The sequence below is a fragment of the Pristiophorus japonicus genome, chromosome 6 (assembly GCF_044704955.1).
Source record: "Pristiophorus japonicus isolate sPriJap1 chromosome 6, sPriJap1.hap1, whole genome shotgun sequence".
Lineage (NCBI taxonomy): Eukaryota > Metazoa > Chordata > Chondrichthyes > Pristiophoridae > Pristiophorus > Pristiophorus japonicus.
The window spans coordinates 26,928,787-26,956,359 of NC_091982.1; the positions used below are offsets into that span (position 1 = coordinate 26,928,787).

Sequence of the window (27,573 nt, forward strand, 5' to 3'; positions counted from 1 at the left end):
ATGCCAGTTCCCTCCAATACCGTATCTAGCTTCCTCTCCTTTTGAGTAAAGAAAAAAATGCTTTAGGCTAAAACCTTCATTCACAGAATGCAATGATCCGCGGGACAGTTGCAGATCTGCATGGCCTTGTGTACCTGGATGACCATGGAGAGGGATCAGTATTTGCTAATATGACACCTTACTCTTTGCCTTGGACTTGCCCAGGCTAGGTCCAAGATTTATAGCAGTAACTGGCTGCATTATATTGTCAATTATCTAGTGATTTTATCTCATTGCTGTTTGTAGGATTGGCTGCCACACTTCCCTGCATTACAACACCTCAAAAGTACTTAATTGGCTATGAAGTGCTTGGGAATGTCCTGAAAGGTGCTCTATATGCAAGTTTTTAATTATTTGAAGTAACAGAGTAGACAAAGTAGACGATTGATGCAATATATTTGGATTTTCAAAAGGCCTTTGATAAAGATAGATTCACAACTAAGGACAGAGCATGTGGAGTCAGGGGGCAGATAGAAAAATGGATAGCATGCTGGCTACAAAACAGAAAATAGAGGTTAAAAGGTAGCTACTCAGACTAGCAAAAGGTGGGAAGTGATGTTCCACGGGGATTGGTGCTGAGACCACAGTTGTTCACAATTTACATTAATGATTTTGACTCAAGCATTGGAAGTACAATTCCAAAATTTGCACACGACAACAAATTGGCAGGTGTAAAACTTGTATCGAACCTTGGTTAGATCACACTTGGAGTATTGTGCACAGTTCTGGTCTCCATATTATAAAAAGGAGACAGGGGAAGGGACAAAAAAGCTTCACCAGAATTGAAAGGATGTACTATTCAGTAAAGGGTGAACACGCTGGGGGTCTTTTCTTTGGAAAGTGAAGGTAGAAGGGTTTAACCTCTAGGTCTTTAAGATAATGAAAGAGTTTGATAGGGTAGACGTAGAAAAAATGCTTCCACTTGGGGAGAAATCCCAAACTAGAGGTCATAAATATAAGTTTGTTATTAATAAATCCAATTGGGAATTCAGGAGAAACTTGTTTACCCAAAGTGGTAAGAATGCAGAACACACTACTACAAGGAGTAGTTGAGCCAAATAGCATAGATGCATTTAAGGATAAGCTAGATAAGCTTAAGCGAGGAAGGACTAGGATATGCGGATAGGATTAGATGAAGTAGGGTGAGAGGCTTGTGTGGAGAGTAAAGGCTGGCACAGACCAGTTGGGCAGAATGGCCCGTTTCTGTACTGTACACTCAATGTAATAAACATATTATGGATATAGTCACACATACGCGTTTACACTCTGGAATTTAAAAAAAAATCTTAAACTTAGGACATAATGGAAGAGAGGTTTCTGTTTCCTTTAAAATGAAGTATAACTTCACATATTTCCCTTCTGCCAACGGTTTCCTTATTTATCTCTTTGGAAAGTGATTCATGCTGGACTGAGTTCCATTGCAGCAGTCACACACGTCTTCCAAGTGACCTTTCTTCACATGCAAGCTTGGTGTCAATAGGCTGTTTTAACTGTGGATGCCATCAAAATTGAGCTGATAATGTTCTCGCTCGAGAACAAATATGCATTATCCACTAAGCTATGTGTTATATTTCTAGGCCTTTGCAAGATATTTCTCTCATGTTCTGCCCAAAAGACTACTCCTACAAACTTGAGAGATTTTATCCACACATTATATGGTATGCCCAGGGTTGAACAGAAACTTGTGTTACTGTCATTAGCTTAAATCGCCCTGGTTAACCCTTGCCACTGGACCAAGACCTAGCTCTGTCAAACCTATGTGGTGGCTGATGTGCAACAGTCACCACACATTAAAAAAAATCATGCACAGGCATCTTCCACACCTTCAATTGGAGTTCAGGACTGGAACATCGGGTCCTTCATTGAAATACCTGTGAACTCGTGGAAGCAAGTCATCCTCGTTCAAGGGACCACCTATGATGATGATGATGATGATGATGATGCTGATGCTGATGAACGGAAATGGTACAAGCCCTCGTGTTCTTCTGGTCTTCAGAAAAAAAATATCAGACTGCGACTTAAGGCTATAAAACTACAAATCAGCTTTATTGAAAGTAAAAATTTAAATTAAAGCCAATATAAAAAATTCATTTCATTAGAGCTTTTAATTTGTACCTCCTTGGGTACAAAAATAACTGCTAGTTCCTCTAACACCAACTTTATCAATATTTTGATACCATTCATGGAGTATTTATGTTTCACATGTCTTCTTTCCAAGTGCAGGACTTCACCCTGTTTACTGGGTTATCATGCAGGCAATCCTCAAATTTATTCCTCATAATTGATTTAATGTCACCAAGGACTGAAGAAAAGCTAATGGGTCCATAGCTGTCTGAGTATATTTGTCACCCTTTTTGTCAAATACATTGATTTGGACTATTCCTATTTAAGTCAAGCATGATGCACACATCTTTCCTGATAAATATTTGGAATAATAATTTTATTTTTTGTAGCATTAGTATCCTTCGTAGTTTTGCTCCTCTGCTCGGTCTGCTGTCTTATTGCTATAGTAGTGAAATAATTTTTGACTCAACTTTTGCATCTGTAGCTATATTCATTTCCAGGTTTCGCTTTGCCACTCTGACCACCCCGTTGATATATTTCTACATGTTTTAGATTCATCCCTAGAGGGTTTTGTTTTTATATACTATAATCTTGCTAATTCTGAGCATGTTTTTATTCAGAACGCACAATCCTGTTCATTTTCTCAGATTACACAAATATTACTTCAGTTTAAAAAGGCTAGTTGTAGATCCAGTAGTCGATTTCATTTTTCTTCCCAAAAGACACATTTCAAATATAAGTATAAGTATCTGCAACACCACTGTACAATGAATACCATTGCACAACCTTTTAGGTTTAAATTTTATTCAAAAAGTTACTGTTTCATGACATAAATACAAATCAGAACAGTACAATGAACAACAAAATATGGAGGACAACAGGATAAGGTAAATATAAAACATTTCAGTTGGTTGAAAACATACAGCTTGAAGAACTGCCTTTACAACGAAACGCACTTTTTTTTTAAAAAGTAGAAAAGTCTGCTTTCACTTATTTTTAAAAATCATATATACAGTCCTCAGCAGTTCTTTAACGCAGTGGTGTAAGGAACACTAAAGGCAGTACTGACAAATATGAGCAATGTTTTTAAAGTGTGTAAAAGCAAACTATTCTTCAAAAGACAACCATTTATTCATGGCATATCTAATGAACTAATTATAAAATCTGATGCAATAGCCAAGTTTTTATTTTTGGCAAATAAAGCTGAATATTTGTCCAATTGAAACAGAAGATTTATGCAGCAGATAGGGTTGGGAGGTTATGTACTGCAAGCAGTTTAAGGCATGGAATGATTTAAAGAAAATACCTTAATAGATGAAAGAAGACCGGCAAGAAGTTGTCATGTACATTTTTTTTTATTATAAGTTAATGTCAACATAGAGTTGATAAAATAACCAGCTGCCAGAGTACTGCAGAACAATGTTGAAAAGCGTTCTATGAGTTATTAGAAACTTTATTATAATTATGATGGAAAATTTACCATAAAAATTAAAAACATGAACCCAAATTTAAGGTATAACATAAATGGGTAATTTTCTTGATAACTAGTATCTTCAAACTAATTTACATTATTAAAACAAAATGTACTATGACCAGCTGTAGTTCATTTAACCTGAAGATTGCTTGCAAAGACAGATGTGAATAAAATATAAAATACAAATTTAAAAATTACTTAAGCATGAATATCCATGCTATTTTAGACGCTGTTAATTTTTATTATAATTTTTAAACCTCGTCCTTTTGTTTGGAATTTCAAAGTATGAAAAACTGAACAAGATTCGCAATTATAAAATCAGCACCAATCATATATATATTTTTTTATTTAAAATTTAGTTCCCTATTCCCAAACTCTATCAAGTCAAATAATTGTTTAGAGAAACTTTCAAACATACTACACCAAGCTCATTTAATCAGAGACACAATACAGTGGCACTACTGGAAGGAATTTAACTTGCTTCCATAATTTTACAGTCTCTTAAAATATCAATTTATCAGGCAACAAACTGCCTCTTCAAAGCACTTAATCTAGGTGAACAGTGAACAACTCCAATAAGCATTCTCCTGAAAGGAGAAAATCTGTACAGTTTTAATAGTTTAACTGCATTAACCAAAATACTTCTTTTAAAACTACCTCTCAATTCATTCATTAAATGACATTTCCTCAGAACATTGAAACTCCAAGCACCTAAAAGGGACAGAAACAATAGCCTTTGTTAGATCAAGAGTGGAACAAAAATTATAACCAAGTACAGGTACTTCATAATTAGACATTTTATTATAATTTCAAGCAATGTTCAAAAGGATGAGAACACAAGTAATAGATTTGTGTTTAATGAGTTAAATTATTTTTTTCCATCCATTTAGCATTTTTGGAATAAGACATTTATGCCACCTTAATAGTTGAGATTCAGTTGCCATCTAGTGGACATTTTGCATAACTATAGTCAGAGCTGATTATTTAAAGCAAATACAAATAAAAAAGACACAAATATTCAGTGGCATTAGAATTGATTTATGCAAGTCGTCTTCACCAATATAGCTTAAATATATTATAGTTCCTCTCCATTAAGAGAGCACAATGTATTATTTAACAAAACCCAATTTAATTAAGTTATAGGTGCCAATTTAAAAAAAAACTGCCAGAAGCCCTCTGGGTCAGGATCCTCTAACAACTTTGTAAATTCACATTACAAATACATTCACCTTAACTGCTAAGTGTTGACGTTTGAAACATACAATAATGATGGTGGGGAAAAGACCAGCCGACACCAGATTCATGATGACTGGAGCATTGAAACATTGCTCCATGAAAATATTGAAAACTGTTCAAAGAAATGTAATTAAGATTTTAAATTTGTGTATTTTTCTAGCTATCAAGAGTTGTAGATAAGAACATCTGTACAAAGTATTAACTTTGTTTCCTCATGGTAGATTGTGAAGTTGCTTTGATGGGTTACCATTGAGGGTGCACCCCCACCAACAATTCAAGTAAAGGGCTACTTGAATAAGCCGTGAATCATCATAATTTACCAAAAAAATACATCCTCAATTGTTGAGGATTGAGGGAAGATTTATATTCCTATAACCAAGGACTCCTGTGATTAAGCTGCAAGCACTAACTGCCAAAATGCATCCATGTTCGGTTTGTACCCATTACACAACAGCTTATTTGTTTTGTGGAGCGTACAACCCACATTTCTTACAAATTATTTCTTCTTCCCCCCCGGCCCCATTCTTCATCAAGAAGCACTTGACCCCAACTTGGCACTTTTCCCAACCACTTGCCTGAGATCGGGAACTCAGGCATTCCAACATGTTGATGCTCCAGTGCACTATGTGACCACACCACACATCTCTGAAATACCAGAGCCTTTAACTCGATATTGTGAAGGCTAACAAAAGATATTTAGACTCACCGAGTCATCCATTATTGAGGCAGGGTCAAAGAAATCTGGTTTTAATTCATTTCTTTCACGTCTATTCTTGGATGGCGGCTAGAAAGAAAAAAATTTTGTATTTAGAATTTTTGCTCAAATTCTAGAAGTTAATTTAATCTTTTTTCTGTATCTTATTACCAGATCAATGTCGATGGTGTCAAAATCCATGCCTTCATTGAGATCTTCAATACGACCCTCTGATGACATCATCACATCTTCCACTATTGGCTCTTCATCATCCTCCATCAAACCAGTGCCACGCCGACTAGAAAAGAAAATATCTGTAAATTCTCCACCGATACATCGTCTTCATGACATTGGCTGCTGTCCTGACCTAGGCAGCAGGATATTTTGGAAAAATAGGCAATGGGTTTATTTAATGTACATGGACAGCTACAGGCTGAAATTATGGGACTTTGCTATGCCAGAAAAGTAACATTTTCTATTGAGTTATAGATAAATAATATATTTATGAGATCCAAATTTTTTCCAGAGGGGGAATATTTCAATCGTATTTATCCCCACCCCTTCGTTGTTCCACTCCTTTAAGATAGTTAATTCAATGCAAATATTTTAATAGTGAAAAATTGGACAACCAAAGCTTATGCCTGTTAATCTGCTTCAGTTGTTCTGGTACCATAGCTGATATTAATAACAATTAAGTTACTAAAGCCCATTTAGAAAACACAAGGAGGTCCCAAAAGTTAATTAATAATTTTTTTTAGGAATATATCCTTTTAATTTAGAATTTTGGATTTGTAAATTGGTTTGGTGAATGCACAAACAAGTCCCAATTTGTGGCAATGTGCATTTTTCCTCTCTATTCTTCTGACCTATTTATCTATAAGGCGGCGCATGGTTTTAAAAAACATTCAGGTACAGTACAGAAATAGTGTGATTTTTGCTTTGTAATGTTCTTCTTTCTTAGCTCTTTATTTCACAGAGAAACAAGTGTGAATATGGGAGTAGGGGATAAATATTGAGGCTACTGAAGGTAATGGGTGAGTGGGATTTGCTGCGTTAGGACAGGGCAGTCGAGTTTTAGATGAGCTCAAGTTTACGGAGGATGGAAGATGCGAGGCTGGCCAGGAGAGCATTAGAATAGTCGAGTCTAGAGCAATGTCTTGAACAAAGGCATGAATGAGGTTTTCAGCAGCAGATAAGCTGTGGGGGCAAAGAAGGGCAATGTTACAAGCCAATTTTTATGACGGAGAGAATATGGGGACAGAAACTCATCTCGGGGTCAAACAAGACACCGAAGTTCAGCCTGAGACAAGTGGCAAGGGAGGGCGATGAAATTGGTGGCTAGGGAACAGAATTTGTGGCAGGGGCCTAAGACAATGGTTTTGGTCTTCCTTTGCCATCATTTTGAAAGAATCTGCCACCCATGTAGGACCAAGCAGTCTGACAACACAGAGGCAATGATGGGATAGAGAGAGGTGGTGGTGAGATAGATCCGGATGTCATGAGAGAACATGTGGAACCTGACTTCATGTCTTTGTATGGCAGCATGTAGATGAGAATAGGAAGGACTGAGAAGAGAAGCCATTGAGGGAAATTCTCTGGCTACGACTGGGTAAATAAAGAGTGGGCAGGACAGCACAGGAGAGGCATTGGAGGAGGATGTGTGGTATACCATGTCAAATACTGCAGACAGGCAGAGGGATGGGGAGCGTTAGTGCACCATGGTCAGTCACAGAGGATCTAATTTGTGACTTTGATTAAGGCTGTTTTAGTGTTGTGATGGGGCAGAAACCTGATTGGAGATGTTCAAACACGGAGTTGAGGGGAAAATAGGCAGGGATTTGGGAGGCGACAACACGTTCAAGGACTTGGGAGAGGAAAGGGAGGTTGGAGATGGGCCGATAGTTTGCTAGGACCGAAGGGTTAAGTGTGGGTTTTTTTGAGGAGAGGGTAATGATGGCAAATCTGAAAGGGATGGGGAGGGAATCGTTACAATATCAGCTAGAATGGGGGCTAGGAAGGGAAGTTGAGGGGTCAGCAGTTTAGTAGGAATAGGATCGAGTGAGCAGGTGGTGAGTTTCAATAACAAGATGAGCTGGGAGAGGGCATGAGAAGAGATAGGAATTAAACTAGAGAAAGGTGCGTGTTCCGAGCTAGGGCAGGGGAGATGTTTGGCTTGATGGACAAAGAAAAGGGAGGAATGCGACAGGAAGTAGAATGGACAAAAGAACTCCATGAGTTCTTCGTACTTGTTGGAGGTGGCAGGGTAGGAGTTTAAGGAGATGGTTGGTAGTGAAGAAAAAAGGCCGTGGATTATCTTTGTCTTCCAACATAATTCTGGAGTAGTGAGCAGTTTTGGCAGAGGGAAGCAGGGCCCGATAATATTTGATGTGGTCCATCGATGAATGGCTAAACCAGTTGTGCGCCATAAAGGATCAGAAGCGAAGAGGAGAGATGAAAGTTAAATAGCAAGTTGGTAAAGATACATGCCAATGGAAAACCATATGAATTATTTTATTTCTTGTAACAGTTACTATTTTAACAAATATTTTTCTCAATTTGAACATGTAATTATGCAATATGGCATGATTACAAGTACAAACTGAGAAAAGTAGCATGGTCATTTATGGGACATGAATTACTAATTTCGCTTACAGTACTATGAAAATTTTTTCCAGCATTCCCTGAAGACTTACATAGCATGTTGCAGATTGGATCTTAATTTAATGTAATTCATTGCAGCTCGCTCTTGTTGCCTTGCTTCTTCTTGTTGTCTCTGGGCAATCAACCATGACATCTGACTACTGGATAAAAGAAATAGAAATATATAATAAAGAAATGTATAATAAACTGAATCTGAATTCAGTGTCAGAATTGGAAAACTCCAAGATGTAACTGCACTTACTACATTATATTACATAGGATATATGGCACAGAAACAGGCCATTCGGCCCAACCAGCAATTATGCTCCACTCGAACCTCCTCCTGGCTTTCCTTATATAAATCTCAGAGTAACCCTCTATTCCCTTCTCCCGCATATGCTTGTGGTAGCGAGTTCCACATTCTTACCACTCCTTGGGTAAATAAGTTTCTTCTGAATATCCTATTGGATTTCTTGATGACCATCTTATATTGATGGCCTCCAGTTATGCTCTTCCCCACAAGTGGAAACACTGTCTCTGTATCCACTCTATCAATACCTTTCATAATTTTAAAGAGCTCTATTAGGTCAGTCGTCTTTATTCAAGAGAAAAGAGACCCAGCCTGTTCATCCTTTCCCGATATGTATACCCTCACATTTCTGGTATCATCCTTGTAAATCTTCTCTGCACCCTTTCCAGTGCCTCTATATCCTTTTTATAATATGGCGATCAGAACTGTCGGCAGTACTCTAATTGTGATCTAACCTTTACTCCCACTCTCTGTTTTCTGTCTTGAAGCCAGCTAGCGATCCATTCTGCTACTTGTCCCCTGACTCCGCATTCTCTGACCTTATTCATTAGTCTGTTATGGGGTACCTTATCAAAGGCCTTTTGGAAAATCTAGATACATTACATCTACTGCATTACCATTGTCTACTCTCTGTTACTTCTTCAAAAGATTTAATCAGGTTGATGAAGCAAGATTTTCCCTTTTGAAATCCATGCTGACTATTCATCGTCATACTTTTTGTTTCTAGGTGTTCTTCTCTTCTCTCCTTTAGTAGGGATTCCATTATTTTTCCTACCACTGATGTTAAGCTGACTGGTCTATATTTCTCTGGCCATGTTCTACCCCCCTTCTTAAATATAGGTAGTACATTAGCACTACACCTTTTTCGAACGAATTATTAAATGTGTTGTAACGCTATCTCTTCCCTAGACTCTTAAAATACGTGGATGTAATCCATCCAGACCTGGGGTTTTATCCTCTTCCATTTGATTACTTTAGTTAATATATTCCCTTTTTTATTTTAAATGCACTTATCTCATTACTCATATCATCCAACGCCATGTCCACCTGTTCCATCTCCGTGATAAATACCAAAGCGAAATAATGATTTAATATTTCTACCATCCCTCTATTGTTATCTCTGTGTGGCATTGTCCGGTCTATCCCTTAATGGCTCTATTCCCATCCCAACCGTCCTTTATTTATTGATGTGCCTGTAAAATATTTTACTATTGTGTTTTATGTTCCTTGATAATTTAATTTCATAGTTCCTCTTTGCCTTCCTAATTGTTTTTTTGATGCCTCTCCGAATCCCTTCGTAATCTCTCTATCATGCACTCCTTTGCTGTCTATGTATTTAATGTATGCCTCTTTCCTTACCCTCAATTGTTTACTTATGTCTTTATTCATTCATGGAGTCTCACTAATGTTTAGTTTGTTCTTTCCTTTTTGCAGAATATATTTTATCTGCACTCTGTTGAACACTGTTTTAAATGTTTCCCATTGTTGTGTGTCAATATTGTTGCCTATTTTATTTTCCCAAGTTCTATTCCCAGCCCCTCAAAATCAGCTTTTCTCCAATCTATGAACCTGGTTTCATTATATTGTACAATTGTATATATCCTACATCAATAATCATTTACAGGACAAACACTCAGTTGCATTTATGTCATTTAGCTTTTTTGTTGAGACTTTCTGTAGACATTTTTAAAATAAAGTATTTCCCAGCATTCCTTGAAAGCTGCTAAAAAAAACCTGGCAAATGCAGATTTAAATAAAAAATACTGGTTAGAATATAGCTTAGGATTTGTTTTAAAGTATTTGGGGGGGTGGGGAAAAGAGAGAGATTTTCCCAAGATACTTTAGGCGCTACAAAGCCTCCCTAGTGGCTAAGATGGGGTCTTAACCACAAACACCCATTTAGCACAAGATGCCATCTTGGTAAAGGAGTTGAATCTTGTACTACAAACAACCACTCGGAGCATCATTAAACAGCTAATTGCCACTTAAATTACCTGCTAGCGCTTATTAAGGAAGCTGCACAGCATTTTACTGTTCACTTGCTGCTGGAGGTTTGAAGGGAACTTTTGAAACACATCGGGAGACTTTCTGGGACACAGTCAAGACTTAACCAACACTATCAATATTTATTCTGGAAATTATGAGGACTTCATCTTAAAAACAAAGAGTAAGCACTGTGCTACTCTACCTTATTGGACACCTTATTGGAGCCACCAGCTGAAAGGGACTGCTTGGTCATCGATAATTTACTATGGGTCCTTTCTTGGTCTGCCAGAGGAATGGGAGGAGGACATGAGGCCAGGCAGAGCAGCACCAGCTGCTGCAGGAGAGAGAGAGAGAGAGAGAGAGAGAGAGAGAGAGAGAGAGATGGGAGGGTGAAATGAACTCCTTCCCCTATGCGGGTACAGGACATCCATCCACCTCTGGACCCTCCTCCACCAGAAACTCCAGTTCCGCGACAAGAACCTGTGCGCCCACTCGCTCGGTCCGAGCTATCCTGAAATGGGATACTGTGCATCAGCCAGCACCTTCAGTGGAAGTGGCTGAGGAGAGCCCACATATACTGCTTCACGAAAATCATGTCTTTATCAGCGCTTGAGTGCTAAACCTGCAGTGTGCGTGTTTCAGCACCTCCTGGCAAATTCAAATTATGGTAATCAGCAATTAGGACCAAAATTGCGTGCTAAAACCAGACTTTCAAACAGGCGTATCTTAGTTGCACAGCATCCATTTAGCACCCGCTTTCACCCTTTCACCAAAATAACCCCCTAGGTGATTACAATGATTACAGGATTCAATAGGGTAGATACAGAGAATCTACTTCTCCTGCTGGGGGAATGCAGAACAAGAGCATCTTAAAATTAGAGGTAAGCCATTTAGGAGTGAAACTAGGAAGTACTTTTTCGTACGAAGAGCAGTGGAAATCTGGAACATCCAAAAGACGATGGATGCTAGGTCAACTGAAATCTTCAAGACCAGGATCGATAGATTTTTGTTGGGTAAGAATATCAAGGGATATGGAGCAGTGGCAGTTAAATGGAGTTGAGGTACAGATCTGCCATGATCTAATTGAATGGCAAAACATGCTCAAAGGGCTGACTGGCCTGTGTAACACAGGTAAATGGGCATAATACTGCTGCATCATCACTGAAGAGTTTTTTAAAACTGTGTGGGTGTGCGTGAGCGAGAGAGAGAGAGAGAGAGAAAAGGAGGGAGAAAGACAGAGTGAGTGTGCATGAAAGTGAGAGATCGATTGTGTGTGTGTGAAGTCTAAAGGACATCAGTGCTGGAGAATGGAATACTTCGGATTTCAGCATCAAGCACTCCCAGCTTAGGTACAACATAATTAGATGCAAAGTAAACCTCCAATGTGTCTCAAAGCCAAACTGGGAAGAACATCCTCCATCGACCGTAACGGTATTACAATTTTTCATTTCCCAACCCAGTCACACTAGAGTCTTTCAGAATGAAAATGTCAATTTACTACCAGCTAGTTCTGAATTAAGAGCAGTATTGTCGTGAACCCACATCCATAAGGTGTAAAGCTGATGTCAAATTCACTGTGCTACATTGCCAACCATGTATCCAGGTTTGATCCTTGCATGCCATGAGTTGATTTCAGCCAAAAAGCTATGGGGAGGTGCGAAACACAAGGTTGGCAACTGCTTTCAGGGAAAGGTTAAAATGGAAGGGAAATTAGAATTTCTTTTGTCTCTTGGCCATTTTCAGGCACTTCCTTTTAGCTGCCTAATTAAAAGCATCATCAGGAAAAGGCCTGGGAAACAGGTAACTTAAACACAAGCTGAGATGGCCTAATGATGGCTAATGCCCAGAGAAAAATTAGAAGTGATATTTCCTCTTTCTCTTTCCAGTCCTTTGTGAGACTAAGTGAGGAATTAATCACGCTGGCTTTCTTTTCTGCTTTAATTTTTTCTTAATATACCAAAATGAAATTAACTATCGACTAATGACAATCTAAAACAGATCTGAACAAAACAGGATTGTGTTCAAATAACTGTAAAAGGCCATTTTACTATCTATGATTTGAAGCATTACCATGAAGAAGTAAATTTGTGGCCGCGGGATTTTATTGCTAACACAAACAACCGAGGGAAGGGGTAAAAGTATTTGTAGATAATAAAACCAACTGTACACTTACTTGTAGTCCACATGAGGCTGATGATGTTGTGGCATTTGGCATACCCCCATGTAACTTTCTTCTTCAGGCCGCAGCCTCTTCGGCTCTCTCATAACAGTGGAAGTCAACTGTGGGGTTTGCATCATGAGTGGTGACTGCAAACTATGTTCTCTGCTGATCCATGATCCGTCATTGCTTTCCTCTGCTATGAAATTTGCACAGAATATTTCAGCTTTTTAATTTTACCAACATAACCATAAAAGTTATACACCTAGTGAACCAATTAAGATGGGTGTTTTAAAAAAAAGGAATGCTTATTTCATCTTCTGTCGCCCCTTCCTTTCATGACCCTGCCCCCTAAATTTTCTTCCAACTGAGGGTTTTTGGGCAAGTGACAGCCCACATCTGTTAATGATACTCTAAAATCAGTTGACAAGAGCTGCATAAGACTGATATTTATTATCTTGCCCACCAAATTTTTCCTGAGAGGAGACAGAGGAAATACTGTTCTGAACAATCTGGCTGCAACTGAGTACTCACTATGTGGGCAATCATGGGTTAAAACTTATATCTCTTCATTCATTGGGGCATAAGAATTAGGAGCTGGAGAAGGCCATTCGGCCCCTCGAGCCTGCTCCGCCATTCAATGAGATCATGGCTGATCTACCTGCACTATCCCCATATCCCCTGATTCCCTTAATATCTAGAAATCTATTGATCTCTGTCTTGAATATACTCAAAGACTGAGCCACCACAGCCCACTGGGGTAGCAAATTTCAAAGATTCACCACCACTATCCGAAATGGCCAACCCCTTCTTTTGAGACAGCGACCCCTGGTTCTAGACTCCCCAACAGAAGAAACATCCACCCTGCATCTACCCTGTCAAGCCCTATAAGAATTTTGTATGTTTCAATATGATCACCTCTCATTATTCTAAACTCTAGAGAATATAGGCCCAGTCTACTCAATCTCTCTTCATAGGACAATCTTCCCATCCCAGGAATCAGTCGAGTGAACTTTTGTTGCACTCCTTCTATGGCAAGTATATCTTTCCTTGGGTAAGGAGACCAAAACTGTACACAATATTCCAGGTGCGGTCTCACCAGGGCCTTATATAATTGCAGTAAGATTTCTTTACTCTTATACTTGAATCCTCTTGTAATAAAGGTCAACATACCATTTGCTTTCTTAATTGCTTGCTGTACCTGCATGTTAACTTTGTGATTCGTGTACAAGGACCCCCAGGTCCCTCAGAACACCAACATTTTCCAATCTCTCACCATTTAAAAAATACTCTGCTTTTTTATTTTTCCTAGCAAAGTGGATAACTTCACATTTCTCCACATTATGGCCCCAAGTTTCCACACGTGGCAAAACAGGCGCCCCTCCGAGCTGGGCGCCCGTTTTTCGCGCTGAAAACGGCGCCTGAAAAAAAAACGCACTATTCTCGAGCGCTTTGCAGCTCGATGTCAGCTTGGCGCGGCGCCCAGGGGGCGGAGCCTACCACTCGCGCCGATTTTGTAAGTAGATGGGGACGGGTACCATTTAAATGAGTGTTTTTCGTGCCGGAAACCCTGCGCGTGCGCGTTGGAGCGTTCATGCACGCGCAGTGTGAAGGAAACATTGGCACTCGGCCATTTTTGTAGTTCTTTGCAGCTGTTCATTTTTTAAAATCATTTTTTAATAAAAGCACATTGCCCTTCCATGATCAGCACTGAGGCTTCTTGCAGCAGTGAGAAGGCTGCAGGAAGCCTCAGAAGTTGAGGCAGCCGTTTCCCGATGGGCCCGACCGACGGCAGGGGGGCCTCCCACCCCTGCTGTCGGGAATGGCTGCCTCAACTTCTGAGGCTTCCTGCAGCCTCCCCTCTCCCCTCCCCCCCCCCCGCCGTCGGGAACGGCTACTGCCGTCGGTCGGTCGGGCCCTCACTGTGTTTCCCCCCCGCGGGAACGGCTGCTGCCATCGGTCGGGCCCTCACTGCCTTTCCCCACCCGCCGTCGGGAACGGCTGCCTCAACTTGTGAGGCTTCCTGCAGCATTCTCCCTGCCTGAAGCACTTGCACACAGGTAGGAACATGGTTTATTTAATCTTTTCTTTGCTTATAAATTTTCATTCAGGTTGGAATTATTTGTATAATATTTGTATAAGTATAACTAAGGATTTATTGTAGAATTTAATGACTTCCCTTCGCCCCCCCCCCCACCTCGTTCCGGACGCCTAATTTGTAACCTGCGCCTGATTTTTTAATGTGTAGACAAGGTTTTTTCAGGCCTACAAAAATCTTCACTTGCTCCATTCTAAGTTAGTTTGGAGTACGTTTTCACTGTGGAAACTTTCAAATCAGTGGCCGGACACGCCCCCTTTTGAAAAAAAAATTTTGTTCAAAAGTGAAACTGTTCTAAATGACTAGAACTGCAGAAAACTTAAATGTGGAGAATTGTGATTTCTAAGATACTCCGTTCTCCACCAGTTGCTCCAAAAAATCAGGAGCAAATCATGTGGAAACTTGGGCCCTATATTCTATTTGCCATGTTCTTGCCTTCTCACTTAGCCTGTCTATATTCCCTTGAAGTCTCTTTGCATCCTCCTTACAACTTACATTCCCACCCACCAAATTTAAGATACATTACATTTGGTCCTCATCCAAATCATTGATATAGATTGTGAATAGCTGGGGCCCAAGCACCGATCCTTGGGGCACCCAGCCAGTTACAGCCTGCCAACCTGAAAATGACCTGTTTATTCCTCAGCACATTAGTACAAAAGTGTTTTGTTTCATCTGCACATTAAGAAGTGTCACTGAGCAGGAAATGTGATTACAGCATACTTCAAAGTTTGTGTCCGTATATAGTGCTAATGGGCCGAGCTAGCTAAAGCATGATGCAATAGCCTTGAACATTAAATACTGTAATGTAAATGCTTGCTTGATGTTTCATATTCATGTGTGTACATTCCTATATTCTGTAGGTACTTCAGTGTGCAGTCCTTTTAAAAAAAAAGCATAGGGAAAGCTCTCTTCACACATCAGACAGACCAAAAAAAGCATTAAAAATTCTCAAAAGCACCTCCTGAAAAAATACTGAAAGAACATGAAACTGTGTCTCGAGGCCAAACTGCCTTGCTTTCCTGACCAAAGAGGATAGTAATGATTGGGAAGATTTCTTGTGTGAACTGTGCATAATGAAATCATTAATCCATTCTTTTTAAATGGGTTTGCAGTTTGGGGGTAAACATCATTTTATATTGGTAACTAAATTGAAATCTGTTTCTAAATAGAAACTGCCATTAGCTCATTTTTCAGCTTACTGTATTGTGTGGGTTGATTTAAATTGTATTAATCTAAATTCTTAAACATGGAAATTACTGGTCGGAAGGTAGAAAGTAATTGAGCTTTTTGTGCACTTTTAGTAATCAGGAATCTGAAGGAAGTCACTAGTTATGAAGAGTTTCACCTCCCAAGATGAGTTTAGAAATATTTCTGCAATGCAGGTCATTAACATTTCTGAAAATATTCTAACTGCAGAATTAATTAGAATATATGCATATCAACTATCTCAGACATGTAAATAATCCTCCTCCCAAACTATGGGAACACAATGAATCTTGAAAGTGTTATTAACACAGCATAACTGGACTAAAACTATATTTTTTAAATACACATCATTTTCCTTAAACTCAAATTCTAGTTTAACTCTGCATAGTTCAAATTATTCAACTGTAAATTGCAGTGATAAGTAGAATTGCACTAGACCATGTTTGGGTATTTGGTCCCATCCACACTGTAAAAAGCCTTTACAATACATTCAATGAACTTATGCAAACACTGCTTCAACAAGCAGATCCTTGTCATTTGATGAAATAAAGTGAAAACAATACAGTATTAGAAATACTTTCATTATTACATGTAGGCTGGAACATTCACTCCAGCAAGAGGGGTCGGGAGCCCAGTATCCATAGCTCACTTTTACTTTGCTACAAGTATATAAAACTCATCTATGCAATCTTGTTCAGTTAAATAATTTTATAACTGGTTGTTCTGCTGGATTATTTTCTTCCTCTGGTAATTGCCAGTTGTTACAAATACAGATCTTTAATCACATTTATTTGCAAAAAAAAAAAATGCCCAGTGTCAAATGTGGAACCAATTACTGCATCCACTACCCTTATTTTATATTGCAGCTACAGGATCATTTAACACAATAGGGAATTCAAAAGAAACTTTTTTACCCAGAGAGTGGTGAAAATGTGGAACTCGCTACTACTGGGAGTGGTTGAAGCGAATAGTATAGATGCAGCTAAGGGGCAGTTAGATAAACATATGAGGGAGAAGGGAATAGAGGGTTATGCTGATAGATTTAGATGAGAAAAGACAGGAGGTGGCTCAAGTGGAGCATAAATGCTAGCATGAACTGGTTGGGCCAAATGGCCTGTTCCTATGCTGTATTTCCTATGTAAAGTGGTAGTTTCATGTATTTACATCTGAAATTGGAATATCAAGTGGGCAGTGATGCAAGAAGCGTCAAGATTAGTTGTGAAGTACAATCAAGTGTACTTTTAAAATAAAACTTCCTTCCCAGTTGCCATGAAATTGGTTGTCCAAGTTCTGTTCCATTATGTTTAATGTGATCATTTTTATGCCATTAGAAAAAGAATTATTGAATAGAAACCAGTGAAACTCAGTAACCAAATAAATTTGACAACTGGATCTGGTACCATCTAAGACTTTCCACTGAGAAGGTGCATGCCACCACCAAACACATCTTCCTCTCCCCTTTCACACTTCTGAAGGAACAGTTCCTTCCACACCCAGAGGGACTTGCTCAGCATTAATCAGGTTCTTTTTTTAAACTTGCTCTCTCAAAGCACCTCAATTTCTTGTTATGGGGTTTAAAATGTAAAGTTGACAGCACTCACTGTGGTCTCCTTCTGCGCGCCTCTAGGTCTTGTTCTCCCTTCGCCATAAAGCTCTGCTGTACATTAAACTTCACCTGATTGACAGCTTCATCATGGCAATGGAGATTATCATGGAAAACGAACACACAAACATTTTCCAAAATATCCATTGCACGTTGCTTCACGGGCCTCATACGGCCTGTGGCCCATAATGTGGACACTTTTGGTCTAGGCTCACATGAAGAATGGCCACTTGGGTGAAGGATTGGAGGGGCTGCTGGCAGCCTTGAAATCATACCGCAACATGTTGGCATTCAGGAGAGGAGGAGGATAGAAAAAAAGGGGGGGGGGGGAATTGCCCAAATAAAATGGCAATTATAATTTTAATTTTAATTTTTTAAATAAATTCTAATTCATGAATTAGCAACTCTGCTATTATGGACTTGTATATTCAGGTACAGAGTTTCCAAAATAACCTTTTTTTCCCCCAAAAGGAAGTTGGCCATGGATACTATTTTATGAAGGTTTTTTTCAAAATTTGAACATAAAAAGTCATTTATATAGCACCTTTATCATAGAAAAACATCCAAGATACTCCATAAAAACAGACATTAAGCAGGAATAGGAGAAGTAATCATGGAAGGAAAGTGGACACTGAGCAGAAGAGAAGTTATAAGAGGTTTCTGAAGGCATGTAGAGAAGTAGATTTTAAGACTACTTTGGAAGATGGGAAATGGGTGAAACAAGACAGAGAGGCTTGGGAAGAGAGTTCCAGAGTGCAGGGCCATACCAGCACAGAACAATGTTACTAATGGGGTGGGGGGGGGGGGGGGGCAGTGAATGCATAGTAGGTCACAGTCAGAAGAGCAAAGATATAAGTTTAAAGGTTAAGCTTGTGAAGGTTGCAAAGGAAGGGCGCCATGGAGATATTTGGAAGCAAGGATGAGGATTCTGAAGTCAATCTGTTGGGAGCTGGGAAGCCATTGAAGTTTAGCTAGATCAGGGATGCTGAGTGAGTCTGAGTGCGAGGTAGGCTGTAGGTGGGGAGTTTTGGAATTTATGTATGGTGTAGATCAGGAGTCTGGTGAGGAGAGCACTGGTGAGTCATGCTTGGGGGTGACAACAGCATGAGTGAGTGTTTCAGCTGCAGTAGGGAAAGGAGAACGTAGGTAAATAAGGAGGTAATGTTTGCTGACGACACAAAGATGGGAGGAAAAGCAAAGTGTGAGAAAGACACAAAAAATTTGCAAAAGGACATAGACAGGCTAAGTGAGTGGGTAAAACAAATTGACAAATGGAGTATAATGTTGGAAAGTGAGAGGTCATGCACTTTGACAGAAAAAAAATAGAAGAGCAAGTTAATACTTAAATGGAGAAAGATTGCAAAAGTGCCACAGGACAGCGGGACCTGGGGGTACTTGTGCATGAAACAAAAAAGGATAGTATGCAGGTGCAGCAAGTGATCAGGAAGGCCAATGGTATCTTGGCCTTTATTGCAAAGGCGATGGAGTATAAAAGCAGGAAAGTCTTACTAATCTATATAAGGTATTGGTGAGGCCACACCTGGAATACTGCATGCAGTTTTGGTTTCGATATTTACAAAAGGATATACTTGCTTTGGAGGCAGTTCAGAGAAGGTTCACTAGGTTGATTCCGGGAATGAGGGGGTTGACTTATGAGGAGGTTGACTTATGAGGAAAGGTTGAGTCGGCTGGGCCTCTACTCATTGGAATTCAGAAGAATGAGAGGTGATCTTATTGAAACGTATAAGATTATGAGGGGGCTTGACAAGGTGGATGCAGAGAGGATGTTTCCACTGATAGGGGAGACTGGAACTAGAGGGCACGATCTTAGAATAAGGGGCCGCCCATTTAAAACAGAGATGAGGAGAAATTTCTTCTGAGGGTTGTAAATCTGTGGAATTTGCTGCCTCAGAGAGCTGTGGAAGCTGGGACATTGAATAAATTTAAGACAGAAATAGACAGTTTCTTAAACGATAAGGGGTTACGGGGAGCAGGCGGGGAAGTGAAGCTGAGTCCATGATCAGATCTTATTGAATGGCGGAGCAGGCTCGAGGGGCCGGATGGCCTACACCTGTTTCTATTTCTTATGTTCTGAAGTGATGTTGTAGAGGTGGAAATGGGCTGACTTGGTGGTACATATTTGAAACTCAGCTCAGGGTCAAACAGGACACTGACATTGTGCATCATCTGTTTTAGCATGAGTGACGCGTGAGAAACTGGAGAGGAAGGTGGAATCGGAGGGGGAAAGTGCAAAATTCCTGCTGGGAGTCAACAAGGCTTCAGTTCTGATGAAAGGTCTCTCTCCACAGATGCTGCCTGACCTGCTGAGTGTTTCCAGCATTTTCTATTTTTATTTCAGACTTACCAGTATTCAATTGGGAGAAATCTCTGGCTTGTGCATGATTTGACTTCAGACAAGCATCAGACAGCACAGTACGAGTCAATGGAAGTGGCACAGAAGGAGATCTAATGGTTGGCATGCAGTCGAGAAATGTCCAAGATTTAGTCCCTGATCTGTACTGAGCTAGCCATCTCACAAGAGCGACATAATTATTCTGACCCTGCAACGAGCAAGTACAGTTAGTACCCTTTCTCTGAATCACTACCCTGATGTGGAAACAATGAGAGTTAGAAAGCAATCTAGATCAGCAGTTTATGTATCGTAAGATGGAAGTTTACAGCATGCCCATTTTGAAAGAGGAAGCCACTATCTGAAGAAAGGAAATTACGCATGAAGTTTCTTGAACAACTGCGAACAATATTTAAGGTATTGATGTGACTGGCTAGCAGTGTTCAGACAGAAAGGTGCAACAGAACTCCATACTATTAGCTGTGTCGGAGAAGCAAGGAGAGAACAATTTAAAAGAACCAAAATTGTATAAGATGCTACATTTACTCTACATAAACACTTCAGACACCTTTCTTTGCATATAGAATGTCTCAACTCATCCAATTTCCATTCTTGATGTGCATCCTGGAAATACAATTACGTGTATGCAATAAGTGCACCATGATGATTTATTTACAAGAGTCATGCTAATGTATTACCTTCAGGTAATTTTCGTTTCCCAGTTGCTGGTTTTGTTTTCTTGCTTCTTACAGAGGAGCCTCTGCTGCTAATTCCACTGACAACAGACATTGTGTCATCATCACCAGTCAATAAGGAGTTTCTATATGATATTAACGGAAGCCACACATCTTCCCTATGCAATATCATTTGCTCAGTCATAAACTTCTCGAGGTAAACATAGCTGAAATTAGAAAATAAAATATTGTTCAATAGTTATACAAACAGCGTCAAACTGTATTGCAAAATAGCAATATTACAGCAGTTGAAGCAGAACAGCACACAATTTTAGAGTTTGTTATCCTTCATCTACACACAAAGATGCCAAATACTGTACTTACAGTGTTCTCTTGTCTTGTCTGAGCAGTTTAGAAGAGAATTCACTCAGGATATCCAGGAAGGGTAAATTCAGAGCGGGATATCCTTCTCCATTTACATTGGGTTCCTTGAAGGCAAAATCAATGCCATCTCTGCAAAGTCATTGTCAAACAAATTAGAACTAGAAAATAACCAATGAAATTCTCAAAATCTCACATACTTAAAATATAATTAGGATACTGAATTTGACATCATGGGCTAACCACGTGTGTGTGCTTAGAAGAGACTTACTTTACACACTTCAGGTAACATGCTTAAACTAGGCTGTAGCAGTTCATTGCAAAAACAAACATTACGGACAGCAGAAATTGGCTAATCATCTTGAACTAACTTGAGATTAAAATGGTGTTCACCAGATTCATTCCCTCCAGTTGACAGATAAATCTTGTACTTGCCTGCACAATTTGATCCAGCCCTTTGAAATGCAGAGGCATAGTTGTTACCTATGCCTCTCAGCAGCCAATTGGATTTGGCCTTCAAGTATTGAAGGGCACAGGCTAAAAATTAACAAGTCTCAAGAAAGAGTATGCATTAAACTCCATTACTGGCCATATGCAATTGATTCACAGTAGAGGTATTTAAGAATCTGTGCTCATTGACATCTTCAAAAAGGAGCTGAATAAGTACTATCTGATTTGGAATATGATCACAGATTATAGAGAAGAGACACAGACTGAGATGATGAAGCACTCCACAGGACATGATGGTACCAGTGCTGCTGGGAAAATGACTCTAGCGAGCAGCAGGCTAGGGTAATTGTGGAAATATAGGAAAGGATAAATAAGCTATAGCTTTATTTGATTATTTTTGAGAATGTGTATTTATGAAAATGTTTCCCCTTGGGCGATTAAGTGGGTTATGTAAAGTCCATGAAAGAATACATTGCACATAGCTTGAGGAAGGAGTGGACTTGACTCTGAGCTGAGCTTCCGACCCAATATTCGCTGCATCACTAAGACCACCTACTTCCACCTCCATAATGTCGTTCGTCTCTGCTGCTGCTGCCCCAGCTCATTTGCTGCTGAAACCCTCATCCATGCCTTTGTTATCTCCAGCCTACGAAAATGCTTTCCTGGGCGGCCAGCCACCTTATCCAAAATTCTGCTGCCTGTATCCTAACTCGCACCTAGTCCTGTTCACCCATCACCCCTGTGCTTGCTGACCTAATTGGCTCTCAGACGAGCAATAATATCTCTATGTGGCTCGATATTGAATTTCTGTCCAATAACGCACATGTGAAGCACCATGGGATGTTTTTAATACCTTAAAGGCACTATAAAAATGCAAGTCGTTATTGATGGACGGAATGGCTTTTTCATGTTGCTTTTTAAAATCTCAACGGAGTCATTATTTCCAATGCATTTTTGACTCTCTGCGCATGCATGTCCGACTGGTATTGCACATTTGATCCAGTCATGCATGCACAGTACCAAACGATACAGCGGCTGCGGCCTCTGGGGAGAGGGGGGAATTGAGGGGGGTGTGTGGGGAGAGGGAGAGGGAATCGAAGGGGTGCGTGGGGAGAGGGAGAGGGAATCGAAGGGGTGGGGGAAGAAGTAGAGAGAATTGAAAGGGGGTGGGGGAAAGAGGGAATCGAAAGGGGATGGGGGGGGGGGGGGAGAAGAGAGGGAATCTAAAGTGGGTGGGGGTGGGAAGAAGAGAGGGAATCGAAAGGGGGTGGGGGAGGGGGGGGGGTGAAGAGAGGGAATCGAAAGGGGGTGGGGGAGGGGGGCAAAGAGAGGGAATCGAAAGGGGGTGGGGGAGGGGGGCAAAGAGAGGGAATCGAAAGGGGGTGGGGGGGGGAAAGAGAGGAGAATGGATGAGAAAGATGAGATCGAAGGGGGAGGAGGCAGGAAAGGGGGGGGAAATCGGAGGGATGGGAGAGGGGATCAAAGGAGGAGAGGGGTTCGGAGGGGAAACAGGAGGTCAGGAGCTCGGGGGGAGAAGAAAAGTTCAGGAACTCGGAGAGTGGTAGAGCATAGAGGGAACAGTGGCGATGGGGGAAGAACGTACTCCAGGTCTAAATGGGAAGAATGAGAGTAAGAACGTGAACGTCACATTCTTTGCCCCCCTGTTAAACATGGATCACGTTCTTCCAACCCCACCCGCTTTACACCCACACCGCGTTCTCCCTCTCCTCCCCCTAGACCTGGCTGATTTCTCGGAAAACCTGGCGTGTGTGCGGCAGGTGACGTCATTGGGCTAAATGAAATCCGAAAGTCACGACACTGTCACTATTCACTTCATATCCAATTAACCGGCTAACAATCCGTAACACACACACACACATACATACACAAGGGGGGAGGGTGGGAAGGAAATCAGGAACCTTGGTGGGGAGGGGAGATGGTCAGCAATGGGCAGGGAGAGAGAATCAGGAACTCGGGGAGGAGTGGTGGGAGAGGTCAGGAACGCGGGTTGGGGGGGGAGAAAGAAGCTCAGGAACTTGGGCAGGGGGCGAAGGCCAGGAACCAGGTGTGGCGGGGGTAGAAGGTCAGGGATTTGTTGGGGAGGGAAACGGTAAGGAACTTAGGCAGTGGAGAAGGTCAGGACCCCAGTTTGCGGGGGGGGGGGGGGGCGGGAGATCAGGAACTTGTAAGGAGGGAAAAGGTCAAATGCTTTTTTGGGTGGCAGTCAGAATGAATGGCTAAAGTTACACTTTGCAAAATACTTGATTACTCAGGCAGGCAGGATCTAATTACACATTCCAGACAAGCTGTTTGATGTGTCTTGTCATTCAAGGGGACCAATCAGAACTTTTGTATTGCAAATACACATGACCTTATCTTAATCCCCCTTACCTCAGAAACCATGTCCTCAAGAAAAAAAAAATTTAAATACAAGATGACAAGGACTTACTTGTGCAGCATTGCTACAGCTTCTCTGGTTTTTAGCTGATCTAAGCCAAATGTTAGTGAGAAACGTCGAGCAAGTTCTTTAACTCCACTAAAACCAGGAGTTGTTCGATCAAAACCAAGTCCAAGGTCCTGTTCCAATTCATTAAACAACTGTGAGAAATCAAATAATTATAATGTAAATGGAGTAGTAATTATCCAAGAACACTTACAAAAAAAACGCTGACAAAATATGTAATGTATTGATGATCATTAACAAATTTAAACATTTCACTTCTGTTTGCCCTCTCTTATCCTTTACTTGGCCCTCGCATGCAAAAAATAATCAATAAACTTTGATATTTTTGACAGTCCCAATATCAAAACCAAATACCAATGGGTTTTAGAAAGAGCTCTTTGGTTAATACTCTGAAAAATAACACTATTCCAAATATGTAAACATAATGCAGGAAAAGGAAGCTGCAAATATAACATGTAAATGCACATCATTTATATTTGTACAATGGTCCTTATTTAAACTGCATCACAATTCTTCATTTAACATAAAATTTGAGACATTATGGAACATTATCACAAAATCATAACATAGAAATGGGTGAATACCAGTAATATGCTGAGAAAATAATACCCCCTAAGTTCCATCCTTTAGGATTATCTACTTTATCAATTTACTGATACATTCTTCTTCCAATGATTTAAAATCTTACCTGCTGTAAGCTAAGTATAAGGGTCTTTGCACACTGAATTTTGTCAGCTTGCCTGCACTTGCTCATAGTTTCCTTGATGATGTCACCATAATCATTGTAATACTAAAGTATAAATAATAATGGTTTTAGTATGCATTATAGATAAATTCATTATTCAATAATTCTGATAACTGAAATTCTGAGAACTGGGTCTAAAATGCACAAATCCTAGCATTGCAATAGTTAAGTATTGTTTGGGACTTTTGAATATAGAACACTTCTATTTTAGTAAACATTTATTATTCCCCAGAGAACCAAGGACAAAGCAGTAGTGGAATATCCTACTGTTCAAGTTTACAAGTCACCCATTACAGGAAGCTAGGTTGAAACAGGCATATACAGAATTGGAAAAGATTTTGTGATTCATCTGGCCAGTTCCAATTTAAAAAAAAAGCATGCTATATCACTTTTGCCAAAACAAGTACCTGGTTCCCTCTTGAATTTTCTTACAATCTTGATTTAGTCAAGTTTTCTCCTGAGCCACGTTTCCTCTGGTATAAACCGCCCCAGCTTTATTAGTAGCTCACAATCAAAAGAGGGTCTATTCCACAAAGTAAGTTCAGAAATGTTTACCTTCATGTACTGCTTAAAAATATCTGCAGCTGTATTCATGTCCACCACATTATATACAATTAATTTACAGAAAGCTGCAAGAAGGTTCCTCCTTTTATGTAAAGCTTCGATTTTACTAGCTTCATCATCTTGATGTCCATCTGCAAAATAAAGGCAATAGTTATTAATACTCAAGAATTAATAGTGAAGAAGCTGTGAGCCACCTAGAGTTGTCAACCCTTTCAGATTTTCCGGAGTCTCCCGGAATGGGCACTGCTGCTAGCAATCCAGGAGAAAAGTAGAGTTTGCACTTCACATTTCCAGCTTGCTGTGGTGTACTTTTCACACCTGCTCGCGGAACTTCTCATATGACAGCTATTGGCATAAAACCACGAGCAAAGATACTCAAGTCCAAGGAACTCAACTGTTAGAAGGTAAATATAGTAACATTTGCAGACTGTGGGCAAGCATTATGTGATAAGACATCACACGGTCAAACCTCCAGGAATACCTCTAACCAGAGTTGGTAAACTTAGTGCTATCCATTATCCAGAAAAGTCAGATCAAGCTGTCTCTCGGATCTCAGTGAAGCATAATGGCCAGCATTGCTACGACTGCCAATTCCTCACATTTTTTTTTTTTTAAACCCATTTTCTGTTCACCCAACTGATGGTTCTCCTTTTCTTTGTTTCACTTCAAACTTGTGTTCTGTCACATTAATTGAAATATGCACCACCAATTAAGCTTTTAAGCTGTGCGGCCACGCAGCACTCTGCAGGTCCCAAAAGAAAATTAGAGGAAACATTGCGTAACTGTTCAAGCATATCTGGTGTTGTCCGATGTTAACCGAGACGGACCAGTGTACCCTATGACACCTCTGAAAATGCATACACAACCCAAATAGTTTCCCCCCCACCCTCCCAAAAAGAGACAGAACAACATTAGAGAGATGCTAAGGTTTCAATAGCACAAGGTGACTGTATCAAGAAATTCTACTTGGGATTCAAATTCATTCTGTATCATACTTCTCAGTTTTAAAAATCATTCATAATTTACAGCTATGGGGAAAAGGGCTTTAAGTAACAGACTGTACTAGATTGGTACAAATAAGTATGTGTGAAAAATAACATCCCTCACCTGTACTGTGGCCGTCTTCATCCTGGTCAATAAATACATGGTCTAAGATGAAGCTGAGCAACTCTGACTGTAGAGACGAATCTGGAGTGTAAACCAGAGGTTCCAGTACTTCACGTCCACCTGACATAATCTGGTGGCTAAAAATCATCAGAATATCACACAAGATAGTGAAAGCCTACAAAACAAAACAGAAATAATTACTGAAAGTTACTGAGTCTATTTTGAACACAAAGTCATTGCACTAATTAAATGCATCTTATAGAAAAACTAGTGCGCTTATAAGAGAGGTAAAGTTTAGGACGACTTTAAGTACTTCCCCATATGCATTATTTAAAAAGTGTGCCTCCCTACCTTGCAGGAAGTTAGACTTATAGGATGTAAAGCTACCATTCATTTCTTTCTCAGAGGCCTGCTATTTTAGTTCTATATAATCTAAATTCATTCCAATGACATAGGTTACAAATGTAACTTCGACATTAGTCCTTCAGATCAGCCAAGATCCCAATGTGAGACTGTCAAGCTAAGAAAAGTTACTTGCTAGTTATTGCTGCGTACTTGGATAGTGCAAACAATTTGGTTGTTTCAGTCACCATCTAGGCTAGCCAAAGCACCAACTTAAACATTACTGACTCAAGTCACTCCAGGATGAATGTAGACTGCCTCTATACCTCATCATAGGCAGTCCCTTGGAATCAAGGAAGACTTGTTTCCACTCCCAAAATGAGTTATTTGATGGCTGAACAGTCCAATACGAGCCACAGACCCTGTCACAGGTGGGACAGACATTTGTCGAGGGAAGGGGTCAGTGGGGCTGGTTTGCCGCGCGCGCCTTCCGCTGCCTGTGCTCGGCCTCTTCACGTTCTTTGCGTTGAGACTCAAAGAGCTCAACGCCTTCCCGGATGCACTTTCTCCACCTCGGGCCGTCTTCAGCCAGGGTCTCCCAGGTGTCAGTGGTGATGTTGCACTTTATCAGGGAGGCTTTGAGGGTGTCCTTATAACGTTTCCGCTATCCTTCTTTGGTTCGTTTACCACGAAGGAGCACCGCATAAAGCATTTGCTTCGAGAGTCTCGTATCTGGCATGCGAACTATGTGGCCTGCCCAGCAAAGCTGATCGAGTGTGGTCAGTGCTTCAATACTGGTGATGTTAGCCTGATCGAGGACACTGATATTGGTGTGCCTGTCCTCCCAGCGGATTTGCAGGATCTTGCGGAGACATCGTTGGTGATATATCTCCAGCGACTTGAGGTGCCTTCTATACATCATCCATGCCTCGGATCCATACAGGAGGGCGGGTATTACTACAGCCCTGTAGACCATGAGCTTGGT

The 27,573-nt window shown here is 40.3% G+C and overlaps 1 protein-coding gene across 4 annotated transcripts in view; it reads right to left on the reverse strand.

The window, feature by feature from the left end:
• Positions 1 to 2,938: 2,938 nt before the first annotated feature.
• The window catches only part of LOC139265595 (cohesin subunit SA-2), a 186,358-nt gene continuing 161,723 nt past the window's right edge, over positions 2,939 to 27,573 (reverse strand). For 3 of the 4 annotated variants that reach the window (XM_070882708.1, XM_070882704.1, XM_070882705.1), the window contains 11 exons: positions 26,247 to 26,421; positions 25,131 to 25,270; positions 24,519 to 24,620; positions 23,816 to 23,964; positions 20,920 to 21,048; positions 20,560 to 20,762; positions 12,617 to 12,800; positions 8,201 to 8,308; positions 5,679 to 5,805; positions 5,520 to 5,597; positions 2,939 to 4,288 (listed from right to left, as the gene is read on the reverse strand). In XM_070882708.1, coding sequence (XP_070738809.1) covers positions 4,265 to 4,288; positions 5,520 to 5,597; positions 5,679 to 5,805; positions 8,201 to 8,308; positions 12,617 to 12,800; positions 20,560 to 20,762; positions 20,920 to 21,048; positions 23,816 to 23,964; positions 24,519 to 24,620; positions 25,131 to 25,270; positions 26,247 to 26,421 — 1,419 coding nt within the window. In that variant the 3' untranslated portion in view covers positions 2,939 to 4,264. The remainder of the gene's footprint in view (positions 4,289 to 5,519; positions 5,598 to 5,678; positions 5,806 to 8,200; positions 8,309 to 12,616; positions 12,801 to 20,559; positions 20,763 to 20,919; positions 21,049 to 23,815; positions 23,965 to 24,518; positions 24,621 to 25,130; positions 25,271 to 26,246; positions 26,422 to 27,573) is intronic. The other variant, XM_070882706.1, reaches the window with a different exon arrangement.